Source organism: Acomys minous, assembly GCF_964271855.1.
Source record: "Acomys minous genome assembly, chromosome: 3".
In the NCBI taxonomy this organism is placed as follows: domain Eukaryota; kingdom Metazoa; phylum Chordata; class Mammalia; order Rodentia; family Muridae; genus Acomys; species Acomys minous.
The window spans coordinates 13,907,418-13,920,902 of NC_140485.1; the positions used below are offsets into that span (position 1 = coordinate 13,907,418).

The 13,485-nt window shown below is 40.6% G+C and overlaps 1 protein-coding gene across 2 annotated transcripts in view; it reads right to left on the reverse strand.

Annotated features, from left to right (window-relative positions):
• The window catches only part of PLCB1 (phospholipase C beta 1), a 679,674-nt gene that overhangs the window by 126,609 nt on the left and 539,580 nt on the right, over window positions 1-13,485 (reverse strand). For both annotated transcript variants that reach the window (XM_084776840.1, XM_084776841.1), the window contains exons 15-19: window positions 10,990-11,057; window positions 7,863-7,959; window positions 5,725-5,809; window positions 3,862-3,986; window positions 442-596 (exon numbers count right to left, since the gene is read on the reverse strand). In XM_084776840.1, the coding sequence (XP_084632966.1) occupies window positions 442-596; window positions 3,862-3,986; window positions 5,725-5,809; window positions 7,863-7,959; window positions 10,990-11,057 (530 nt within the window). The remainder of the gene's footprint in view (window positions 1-441; window positions 597-3,861; window positions 3,987-5,724; window positions 5,810-7,862; window positions 7,960-10,989; window positions 11,058-13,485) is intronic.

Genomic DNA, 13,485 nt, shown 5'->3' on the forward strand with positions numbered 1-13,485 from the left:
GAATACCGTGGTAGATTAAAAGACATGCTATGGTAGCTTGGAAGCTTTTGTTCACTATTTAATATTAGAATTGGGGAGAACCGGGGCAGGCACACGGGAAGACCTCTTTGCAGGTGCCTGGCTTCCCTGTGCATTCCCCAGTGGGATGCTTGCACCCAAAGACAGGACCCGCTCCTAAGAAGCCTCCACTTCATCTGCTTCTTTAGCTCCATTTACTCTCATCCCTATTTCCATGTCATCTGGGGAAATTCCTAATGAGTATTTGACCCTTAAAAGGAAACATGTATGAAAGAGCCCTCATAAACTTTTAATGACAAAGGTACTTCTGTATGCAAAATAGGTAATATTCAGGCTTTTTTTTTTTCAGGGATGGGTTTGTGACCTGGGTGCTGAGGGTAGGGGGTGGAGGCAGAGGGTGGTACAGGGTAGCGGTGTACGTACCTTAACCGATAAAGTGTTGGCCACTATCCCATCTACGATTCCTTCAGTAAATGGGTCAAAATGCTTGTCCGGCCTCCTCATGAACTCTGGCTTTAGCCGGTAGCCGCTCTTTCCATTGTATTCGTACATGCCCATGTTTATCTGCATGGCTAGATCTGACGACCAAAGACACCCCGGTGTGAGTGCATTTGTGTTTGGAAGTCGCAGAACAAGACTGTATGATATGATAGCCCACTTCCCCGACTATTCATGTCTTTACAAGGAAATAGCCATACACTGTAACAATTTAGAGACGCAAATGAAAAAAATAAAAGGAGCTGTAATCTCCAGATCCAGAGAGAACACTAATAACAAGCTAATAATAAACCTTTTTGTTTATTCAAATGCATTTTTACAAACATTACACCCATCTTAGCAAGCATTTTTGGGCCTTAGTTTTAACCACTGTATAAAGATATTCCTTTGAATACATGTATTTGAATTTATTATTTTAGTCAGCCCCTCCTTTGGGCACATTTATGTTTTTAGCAAATTTTCAGCATTTCAGCATTCAGTGGGCACTGTAGAGAAATTTTTGAAAATTTAGCAATGGCTTTGCCAAGAGTAAGGGGAATTGTTGCATCAAATGGTAGGCACGGGAGAGAATGCTTTGTTTTTGTATAGGGTGAAAGAATGGATGGTGGGAATGGCAAGATACAAGTGAGGGGATAGCGATCAGGATGTAATCTGAATGATTTATAGTTACAAAGTTAAAATAAATAAATAACAAAATGTCCTCCAGAGAGTTTAAACTAATTTATACTCACATAAACCTTTTTATGGTTTTGTTTTGAGGAATATTTTTTCATAGCTTGCTATTAAGAGGTGCTCTAATTATTAGTTTATTAATTAATATGAAGACATTTTCAATGTGCATTTCTGTGATTAATTGCAGCCAGTGTGAATTATTCACGGTCTTTTCAAGTGGACAAAGGCTATTGGTCAAAGTTTTCTTAACAGTCTTTACACTGTGAATGTCAATTTACTCTAATTGCTGGGGCTTAAAAAACAAACAAACAAACACCTATTAGGGCCTGAAAGCTCAGTGGTGGAATATGTACCTAGCGTGTGCCAAATATGGATCAAATCAAAACTGGATTTGATTCATAGCACAAAACCATAAATAATGAAAATAAAAAGCAAACAAATATTTTAAATTCCTAAGGTACCAAGAAAGCTGTTCCAAATCATCTATGAAGTGATGTATTTGAACTAATGAGGCCAAAAAGGAGGTAATAACAGGATTATCTCAGGATTCTATGTAACACTAAAAACACTAACAATAAATTAAAAAATTTCTACTGCTTTCTTAAACTATTACAACTATGACACTAAAATTGGACTAAGTAACCTAAAAGGAAACAACAGACCTCTCATCCTTGAAACAGTTACTATTGCTCGAGAAATTGCATTGCTAAACAGTATTAATTGGATGCAGTAACAAAAAGAAAAATTTTAGGGCCAGTGAGAGGGTTCAGCAGATAAAAAGTATGTGCCACCAAGCCACCTGAATTTGATCCCCAGGACTTGTGGAAGAGGGAGAGACCTGATTCATAAAAGCTGTCCTCTGGCCTTCATGTGGGAGCCCCCACACACATACGCACACTAACTTTTGCAGACATCCAAGATTTTAGGTTTTCTAAAATAAACTGGAAGCCATGGGTTACCATGTATCTAGGGAGGTAGATGAATGGGAAGCAGAAAGATGCAGAGTGACACCAAAAGGCGGAAGACACCAGTCAACCGTGCCTCCTGGGTGAAACTTTCTCTAACTCTTAAAAAAAAAACCCACTATGCCGATTCCGTTAGCATAGTCCCGCGGTGAGGATGGCTTGACGGTCAGCCTGCTGCTGGACCAGGCAGTTCAGAGAAGCAAAAACACAAGGAACAAGGAACAAATCAAGTGTTCAACGTGGACAGTAGTCCAAGAGACGAGACTAAGACAGTGCAGAGTGCATTTGCCTACCTTTGTGGTTCATGTTATTTAATGATAGTGTTTGACGGAGGTGTCCAATAACAGAGGCACCTCATGCCTCACATTATTGATGAAAGAATAAACCAACACAAAAAGGTTTATGGTTTGTTTCGCAATATGCCAAACACCTTGTGATTGAAACTTTTATATGATTTAACATATTACTTTATTTTAAAGCCTTAAAAAAACTCCAGGAAATGGATTTGATAATTTATATGTTAAGACTGATCTCAGAACATTGGTGGATAGTAGAAACGAAAATTCGCTTAGTGACAAAAAAAGGGTTTAGAGTGGCTTGTGGAATCTTCTTAACAGCTACTAGAACTCAGTTTTCTGGCTGTGAGATGGGTGAGCAGGTCAAGTTGCTTGCTGTGCTGTGAGAGGACCTGATTAGTCTCCAGGACTAACATGGTGGAAAGGGAGAAATAGCATGCTGGACTCAGACCCTGCCCCCCCCCCCCCCGCACTTTTGATGTGCATGCAAGTCCCCACCACACAGAAATAAGTGTAATTTTAAAATTCAGTGTTCTGTAGCACATTTCAGTGTATGTACATGTGTGCATTTCCACACATGCGCACTCAAGCAAATACAAGCGCAAATGTGTACATAATACCGAGCAAGCTAATATGAGGCAGCATTTCTGGAAGATTTCTTCCTTTTGGCCTCTCTCTCTCTCTCTCTCTCTCTCTCTCTCTCTCTCTCTCTCTCTCTCTCACACACACACACACACACACACACTCACTCTTACTCATGTATGTCTATGTGTGTAGGTCCTTCTTTATGTGTGTGTGTATGTGTGTGTGTGCAGGTTTATGTATGTGTTAGTGCATGTGTGATTGTAGAGATACCTACACATATGTACACATGTGTGTGGAGGGCAGAGGACAAGCTCAGCTGCTCCTTATGAGCTGTCTACCTTGCAAGACAGAGTCTTCTACAGCAAACCCAAGGGTCTGTATACGCCTGCCTCTCCAGAGGAGGGATGACAAGCTCTTGCCATCACACTGAGCGTATTTACGTGGGTTCTAAGGGACCTCGTGTCACGTGCTTACAAGGTAAAGCCTTCACCACCTGAGCATTCTCCCCAACACAAGATTTCTCATTTTCTTTTTGACTTTTCAGTTTCTCTAAAATAGTTTATATTGCTTGGAAAATTACTTGGAGAGCATGAAATCCCTAGATATAAACTCTTGTTTTCTAAGTTATTAAGTACAACATCTCAATTTTCAAAATTCAAGTCTTTTTCTTCTTCCTTGATTCTCCTTCATTGAGGTTTAGTTTTTCAATCAAATCTGGCTTCCTCCCTCCCCCCCCCCCCCCCCGTGTTCCCATGGCAATGACTGTGGGTGGTCACTTGGGACTATGGTGACTCCGAGACAATGGGAGTGAGCTCTGTGTTACTTACCCACTGTCTGGAAGTTGAGCGCCACCATCTGACAGCCAGCATTCCAGAAGAGCTGAGGCATGTAGTTGGATGAGTCGACGCGTGTTCCTTTGGGATATATCCTGCTAAGTTGCATCTTGTTGTATCTGGACCATCATGTTAAGTGGCGAATACAATTTCAAAATGATCAGTGAATATCATAATTCACTGTGAGGCTACCTTCTTATCTCCTACTAGGGAAATGCAGCAGACAGTAACGAGCACAATGCATTGCTTAGGTGAAACAGGTGGGGAACAAGTTACTAGAACAAATGTGTTCTTAGAAGCAGCATTGCTTCTGGGAAACCTGTGGGTGTCCTAGGACGGCAAGAATGTCTGAGTTAAAGTCTATGTGACTGTGTGGTCATAGCCACAGTCGCAGCGATGAAGGGCACTGCTGCACTAGTAAGTTACAAGAGAGGATGGCACTGTGTGGAGCAGTAGCAAACAGTGGAAACCACAATGCTGTTTTTTCTTTTTTTTTTTTTAATGCTCATTCCTCATTTTCTTAATCTTCCCTGGGGAGGCTATTTGACAAGACTATGGTTGTCTTTCTTTATAGCCTGATAGACTGAAACTCATGACCAAGTAAGGTAGATGTTGGCTAAGGTCTGAGCCAGGCAAGACGAACTTGAGTCTTATAAACATTTGAACGTGTTGGCTCTGTGATCTTGGATGAGTTAGGGAGTTAATTCACCTTTCTATTCTTAGTTTCCTCAGCAATACAGTAACTGCACAATTCCCCCATCCTAGGATTCCGTTAAGAATTAAGTAAGAGAAAGCATTTAACAAAGGGCAATCACAAAGTCACTACTGAATACTAATGACAATGATTTTATAGCGTGACTTTAACTATAGAGTTCACAGTTGTTGCCTCTTCTCTCATTGATAAGTACTCGCACATGCATGTGTGTGTGTGTGTGTGTGTGTGTGTGTGTGTGTGTGTGTGTGTACAACCTTTATGTATAAGGTTGTACCAGAGGCCATCCTTGGACCTTAAGGAGCTTTCTACATTCTTCTATGAGCCAGGGTCTCTCACAGGCCTACAGCTTACCCGAGCAGACCTGACTGCCTGGCCAACAAGCTACAGGGATCCTTTTGTCTCTACCTCACTGTAGTTATAGGTGCATGTCACCATAGCCAGCTTTCTAAAAACAAGGGCCCTGACTTCAGAATCAAATCCTCATGCTTGGCTGAACCATAGTCTTAGCCGCACTGATGAGATGTAAAGGAATTTTACTCTAAGGATTGCTTCATCAAATAGAACTCTTTAAGACTGTATCATTATTTATCAAAAATAACATGAAGGTTCCTTTGATTTTGATTCATGGGTAATAACGCTAAACTAGAAACTACCATTGCCGCGTTCTTCCACTCATATCATTACGATCATTGCTACTTTTTAGTTGAACATAAATCACATGTGTGTGTGAATGCTAAGCTGGGTTTCTTCCTATGTGTAGATACCATTGATCTACATATTCATATATAACTATAAACCCAGAAAGTGTACATAGACTAGTGTATAAAGTATACACACATGTGTTACATATATTATATACCCAACCAAACAGCAAATCATAATATTTGTAGCACTACCTATATTGAAAGATGAGGAAAATAGGACTTAGAGGTTGACAGCGCAAGGCAGCTTTGCAGCCAGGGCCTCTGCTTCCCTAAAGGCAGTTTGTCTCTCTATAGACCAGGCTCTATAGACCACATCGCATGTGACACCTGAGACTGAGGCTATAGATGTGAACCTTTCTTTGCATCTTTCTTCTTATCAAACACACAGACCAGGACTTTATGGGTGAGTTCAACAGTCATTCATCAAATCAAGGATACTCTACAAATTCCACTGGAGACTTTGTAAGTTGTTCGAGTCCTTTGGTTTCCACGAAGGAAGACATTTCAAAGCTTTTGTTTCTTTCTGAGTTCAACAGCAACAAGTAGGGCAATAAATAAAAACTCAGTGTTATGAATTATAATATTATAAAAGAAATAAATGCTCTGTGAATTGAAGGGTACCTGATTCTTAACATTCAGTGTGCATGTTGGATTTTTTTTTTTAAATCAATGAACCATTTGCTGGCAATATAAGTTGAGTCTTGCAAGTTACCTCTTCAAGTATTTCATAGCTTGGGTGAGATGTCCTATGCAGGGCATGGATTAATTCATTAACAGGTGTCATATGACAAGGAAAACGGTCTTGTATTAAACCTGTCCAGAATTGTTTCTTGGGGGATCTGCAGAAGATGTTGTGGGGATGTCTCTGCTGACACCACCTGTTATTCACACCCACGTTGTCAGCTCTTAAAGTCGCAGCTACCGTGGCATCAGAATTAGGATCTATCAAAGGAGAGCAACGCTTGGAGATGTTCCAGTCTCATTTTCATAGTAGAGTACAACAGCCAAAGAGGGGAACGTGTTAGAGAACTAGCCATTCTTGAACATCAGCTTGTTAGGAAAATAAGCTGAAAGCAGAATTCAAGCTTCTGGCAGGGGATGTGGGGGGCACAGGGGACAAAACAAAGTGATATCAGTTTAGAAAGACTGACAGACAATTTTGTGGTTTTCTGACCTTAGGACCAGTGGCTATGCCCCGCACTCAGGTATGTGCTATACACAGCCTGTAAACAGCTCTACATTTAAATAACCGGTGAGCTTTGGCAAGGTTTTCCCTCTTTGACTCCTTCACTTTCAAAATGATGACCTTGTTTTTCCTCCTGATCACTGACGACTCTCTGTCCATCACTCGCTTGCCTACCTTGCTTTCAGGGAACCCCCAAATCCTTTATTTTGGTTCATCATTAATTTACTTTCTTGTGACTAATTATTTTAGTCATGACTTTTAATTACAATTGGGTCTTCACGATGGGTAAAGTACGATCACTGAGATTTCTAGCATTATGAAGTGAAAGGAACCACGAGGAGAAAGCATTAGAATATCCAGGGGCATCGTTGGGTTGCAGAGAACTTCCGGTTCCGACTGCTCTGCCTTGCGGTGCCTCTAAGAGCATCGCGCAGTGGAGCTGCAGAAAGTGAAGCCAAATGGCAGGAAAACCCACTGCTTTGGGATGCTTATACTGAGCAACTTCGGGTAACAAGAACCGATTAATTATGGTATTAGAAAATGCTGCATTCTTTATACACATGACCTGTAGGGAAATTTAAATTCCTTGCACATCTTGAGACACCAAGTGCCACTAAGTTAGGAGACTCAGAGCAGAAGCTTACAAGGATAAATAAGCATACACATAGAAGCTTGAAGTTGGGTGTATGTACATTTTAAAAAATGAAGCTGTTGCATTTAACTAAAATTTCAGTTAAGAAGCCAGGAAGCCTTAAGGATGCTCTTGCACTTATATTACCTTGCACTTTGTATAAATATAAGGGCCACATTCATAAAAGGGTTTCCCCCCCATTAAATAACAGAAAGATACATTTTTTTGTATTTACTATAAATGTACAGTTGGGTAAAGAGAAAACAAAAGTGATGCAAAGTGAACTACAGAGTCACATAGTCTCCTAAATACATGAAAAGAGCTGGACAAATGGAATCTGGGTGGGTTGGCTCTATTTCGGGTTTCCAAGCTTGTCCAAGTCTTTCTTGCTTTCCCTCTGCAATACTTAGATGCTTAACCTTGTCATAATGTTGCTAGTGGTCCCATGAGGGTTGTGAGCAAAACAAAATGAAATGCTAAATTTTCAATCAGCTGGACACTGGCTTGGTATCTTTCCAGTAACCATGCATGGTCTGTCATATTAAATATGTGCCTGAACATCATGAAATGATATTGTACGGTTTTCTAATATACTGAACATAATATCTAGTATCAAAGCGTTAAAAGGGGTTATATTTCTGTAATAATACCAAGCAGGCAGAACCCATGCAAATATCCAACGTGGCCAGAATCCTTCTGCCAGATTCTGTTTACCTCCTGTTTAGACTACATAAGAGATTTCTCTGCAGGAAAGCTTACTTTTCGAAGTTTCAAAGGACTCAAACTTGACAGGCTGAATATAGTTCACGAGGTTAGACATTTCTTCGGTGGCCATAGCCTCGCTGCCAGCAGTGCCCTGGAAGCAGGAATAAAATATAATAAACATTTCCAGAGTCGGCATTATAGTATCAGGAAAATGGTCACATGACTCACAGAAGCAGAAAATCCTCCTGTTCTGAAAAGAACTGCAGAGAACTCCACCAAAAGAGAGGGACCACAGCAGACCAGGTCCTTACCACAGACACTTGGTGGCACGTGCATTTTAGAGTTTGGGTTTTGCAATATTTGTTTATATATAAACACTTTGGGATGAGACTTAAGTCTAACCAAAAGGAAATTATTTAAAACTCGCCTGCATGGCATATACACTGCTATTTTTTTTTTCCGTGCTGAGTGTTGAAACCAGTAGGTAGCAATTTTAAACATGAAATTAAAATTCTATAGTGCAGAATTTTTTTTTTTATCTGTGGTGTCATGTCAGCCCTTCAAAGTTTTGGGGTTTGGGACATTTTAGAGTCTAGACTTTCAGATTATGTATGCTTGGTGTAGGATTACTTTATGAATGTGAGAGTTGGCAGGGTGTTCAGGGGCCGACACCCCTAACAGCAGTGTTTCTTAACCTGTGGGTCTCGCCCCCTTTGAGGGTTGAATGACCTTTTCACAGGGGTCAGAAAACACAGATATTTGCATTAATATTCATGACAGTAGTAAAATTATAGTTGTGAAGTAGCAACAAAAATAATTTTATGGTTTGGGCGTCACCACAACATGAGGAACTGTATTAATGGCTCGCAGCATTAAGGTTGAGAAGCACTGCTTTATAGGGACATAGGGCCTTGCCCCTCTCCTCAGGCATCAGGAATCAGGAGGGAAAATCTGCATTAATAAGGTAATGCCCACAGGAACTGCTGATCTCTATAGCAGAGAGCACAGAGGAAGCCAATCAAGAACTCTTGTGACAATGTTTATTATGTACATAAACACTGTATGAACTGGAAAAAAAATAATACAACAAAGGACAAAGGTGGCCTTGTGGAAGGAAGTGAGGGCTATGCAAACAACTCATATCTCCCGATAAGCATTCTTCCTCCCTCACTGGTTCCTGTGTGGAAGGTGGGCCATACAGCAACAGGAGAATGGCATAGGTGACAGAGCAAGGCCGTCTGACTAATTCCACAGCCAGTCAGAAGCTGTTCCACACTGGACAAGTGACTTAACCTCTATGTACTCATCTGCAAAATCAGGAATACAAGTCAGTCCTATAGCAGGTAAGCTTTTATAATTATTAAAAGTAAGATAAAAAGCTGGGTGTGGTGGTGTCTGCCTCAAATCCTAGCACTCAGGGGACAGAGCCAGCTGATAGATTTTGAGTTTGAGGCTAGTCTAGTCTACGAATTGAGTTCCAGGACAGCCAGGGCTACACAGAGAAACCTTGTCTCAAAAAAAAAAAATGAGCTCAGAACAGTGCCTGCTAAACAGTAAGATCAAACATGAATGTAGCTGTTATCTGCAATTACATATTCTTTAACCCCAGTTTTAATGAAGAAAACCCACAATCATTACTTGTACGAGACGGGCCTCTACAGATGCCTCTAACATGTTCTCATTTTTAGGTTAGAAAAGCAAACACATAGAGATGAGATTTCTTTGTGAAAATTCCAGCAGAAATAGTCTGGTTAAATGCCAACTGGGAAATACTCATTTAAAAATAGACAATTGCAAACTGATCTAAGTGCACCCCAAAGCCACTCTCAGACAGACGGAACCAGTTATTATAGCAGTGTTCATCCTGGAGATCAAGACTACATCTAGTGGGGACATATCAAAGCACACTTTAAACTAAGCTGGACACCATAGCTCCTGTGTGTGGCCTCAGCTACATACAGGCCGAGGAGAGAGGATGGCTTGAGCCTATAAGTTTGAGACTATCCTAGGCTACATAGTGAGACCCATCCCCAGAAGAAACAAATAAAATACACAAAAAATCAGACTGCAATAAAAAAACATATAACTACAAGGAAAAGAATGCCAAATAAGAACAGTTTTCTAATCCTGGCAACAGGCTTTAATCCTAGGACTTGGGAGGCAGAGGCAGATAATCTGAGTTCAGGAGTTCAAGGCCAGCCTGGTCTACTGAGCTAGTTCCAGGATACCCGAAACTATACAAGACACCTCGTCTTAAAAATTAAAAAAAAATTATAGCTTATTGAGGCATGGATAGTGGTACATACTTGTAAATCCATAATTCTGGAGGGTGAGGTGGGAAGATCCTGAGTTTGAAGCTAGCCTCAGATACAAAGTTTAGTTAGAGGTCAGGCTAGACCATCTAATGATGATGGTCTACTTACCAAGTAAGTAAGAAGGACAGCAGGTTACCAAGAAGAGACTTGATACCCTATGATCATATAGAGGGGGAGGTAATCCCCCTCAGGAACAGTCGTAGGGGAGGGGAATAAGGGGAAATTGGGAGGGAGGGAAGAATGGGAGGATACAAGGGATGGGATAACCATTGAGATGTAACAAGAATAAATTAATAAAGGAGGGGAAAAAAGTGAAAAAAAAGAAAACCTTTCAATAGAGAAATGAATGTTTGTGGGGAAAAAGGAAAAGAACAGTTACTTTTCTTTACTATAAGGATTTCAGCACAAAGCCAAAAACTCTAAAAATATCTGAGTGCAGATCCAGTATAAAGTTTGCAATAATGACTGAAAGAAAATTCTGCAGTCCTTGTTGGACTGTTCCTGAGTTGTTTCTGAGTTCTGTGCAGTTAACTGTTTTGAGCCAGTGGTATCTCTTAGAAAGCTTATGTCAACATGGTGTTCCACTGGATAAAAAACCGAAACAATGGAGTCACTGTGGCATCTCTGAGAATTCCTGAAAATTCAATATTTTCTCTGGATTTCAGACCATTGTACAAATCATTTATTTGCCTTAAAATAACAACAACAACAAAAACAATAATGATAATGATGATAATGGGGTGGTGGTGGTGGAGCTGGCAATCTAATGCCCGGTGCTTATTCTTGTTGCCACTAGATGGCAGAAGGGGATCATAAGATAACCATAAAATGGTAAATTGGTGGCTGGAAGACCTAGATTAACTCACCTCATCCATGGAAGACTTTTTACAGTCATCATCGTCGTCATCGTCATCACTGTCTGTATCTGCTTCTCCTGTCAAATTTTAATCACAGACCATGATTTCAGTATTTGAAAGTGCAAAGAATTTGCAAAAGCACATTACCAACCATGTTCAGGGGATCCCCTGGAAAGTCGACATTGTATTTCTTATAAATTATTTTTTCAAGGACTTACTTTTCTTACTAACAGAGAACTAAGCTGACATTTGGACAAATTTTTTCACAAAATTGATTAGTGATAAATAACATTGACCTTTTCAAGTTCTATTTTAAAATAGCATCTTTTCTCCTCCTCCTTTACGCCATTGAGTGTAATTTACCTCTGTGCATCCTACTGTAGTGTATATGTTCTCTCTTGGGATGTTAAACTCCATGGCCTAACACAGACAAGTCCTGTCCTGTCCTAAGCCATGGCCCTTTGAAGCAACCCTTGGCCAGCACAGAACGCAGACACCAAACATCCTTGAGGAAAGAGGACCATACGCAAGTTGAAGAAGATTATGAGTGAGATCAGCAACTCTGGGGAAATAGCAGGACAAATGATGTCATGAAAACTACCAACTGCGGTCAGGCTTATCTAAATAATGCCAATTGTGAATTCATGATTATTTAAGTATTTATTATATAAATAAATATTTATCTAAATAAAATAATAACATTCTTCAGTTCCAAGAATCTAAGAGTCAGGGGTGGAGGCCAACTGCAAGGAGGAAGTGTCCTGTGAACTCACAGTGGTTGTGAGAGCATGCACAAGACCTGGTCAGGCTCAAGCCAGACCAAATTCTACCAAGGGGAGGGGAGCAAGGGGAGTGTGAGCTCTCACGCTTAGCTGAGGAGCTACTGGCAAGGAACCACTCCTGGAAGACGGAGAGTCAGCTCTCTATGAGAGTTCAGCCCCTGGTGCGCTGATCGTATTGCAGGAGAAGGCTGCATAGCCAAAAATATTTGGGTAGCACAAGTTGGCATTGAAGACTTTAAAACAAGTAAATAGGACACAAAGTTGGAAGGACGGGGAAAGAGGCGTGGATCTGGGAAGAGTTGAGGGTGAACATGATCAGAATGTGCTGTAGGAATCGCTCAAAGAATGAATGAAGACGTTTTGTAATGATGACATTCTTTTTTAAAGGGCAAGACAAAATGATTTATCGCAAGAAGAAAAATGAAAAGCAGAAAATAAATACTTTAAAAATCACTACACTTAAATGTCGAAGTCAACTCAGCATCACATTTAGTTAATACGCAGTCACTGCAATCGGCTGATCTCACGCTTCTCCCCTAGAGTTAATGGATATCTTTCAGGTAAAATATCCACGTTAGTATCGGGCGTTAAATTCTTCTATATGTCTAGGCTTCTTTCAAACTCAATCATGTAAAAACATTTTCAAAGAAGAAGTGAGCAATGCACAGTTCACTTTGAAGTGACCCCACTTTGTTTCTCCCACTGCAATAGCATGGACATCCCAATAGATGGCGGCATGAGCTCATCACTGAGGCAGCAGGCAGCATCTGGTATCTGCTCCCAGAAAATCTGGCTACACTCCTCAGTGTAGATGATGACATGGTACCCAGAGCCTTGCCTTCCAAGAAGTTCCTAAGTGTTTTCATGTGAGTGATCAAATTCAATCAATTACAGGATTGTAAGTAGGGAAAGACGTCTGTGAGCAGTAACTGTGGATGGACTGTTACAAAGAATCACATAAATTCCTTGATGATGCTGACATAGTGATGTGAGCTCCCTACCAAGCACAGTGGTGCATGCCTGTAATCCTAGCACTCGGAAGGCAGAGGCAAATGTATCTCTGTGAGTCCTAGGCCAGCCTGGTTTACAAAGTGAGTCCAGGACAGCCAAGGCTACACAGAGAAACCCTGTTTCAAAAAACTAAGACCACCACCAACAACAACAAAAGAGGACCCCTTATACTTGCTAAAAATGTATCAAATTACATTATAGACACATTGTTTTAGGAGACTGCTATTTGATATTTTACATACATTTTTCCCTGATGTATATTTTTTTTTTAACCAAGAAGGGGATTCTTTTAATCAAGCAATCAGAAAAGAGGACTGGGAGAACTAGAGTGTTCCATGGGACACAGTCTTATCCAATCACCGTTTCACCATGCACAGTCAGGTCATATCTTGAACTGTGTGGGGGAAGAAAAAAGATTTTATCTTCCTCTACTGTGAAAACAAAGACCTGGTTTTTCTTTTGCAAGTTTAAGAAGGAAAAACCATACCAATCTAAATTTACAAATTAAGTCAGCACAAGAGCCTGTCCATACTCACGGGGATTCTGTCATAAGACTCTGAGAGGGCCCTGGAGAAAGCTATGTGAAACATAAAAGAGAATACCCTTTAAAAAGCAACAATAACAACACCCAAAAGTGGTATCTTACTTGGCCCTTGTTCATTCTGGAAAGCATGGTGGCTAAGGGTTGGCTCCCAGAAGAGGCATCCAGACA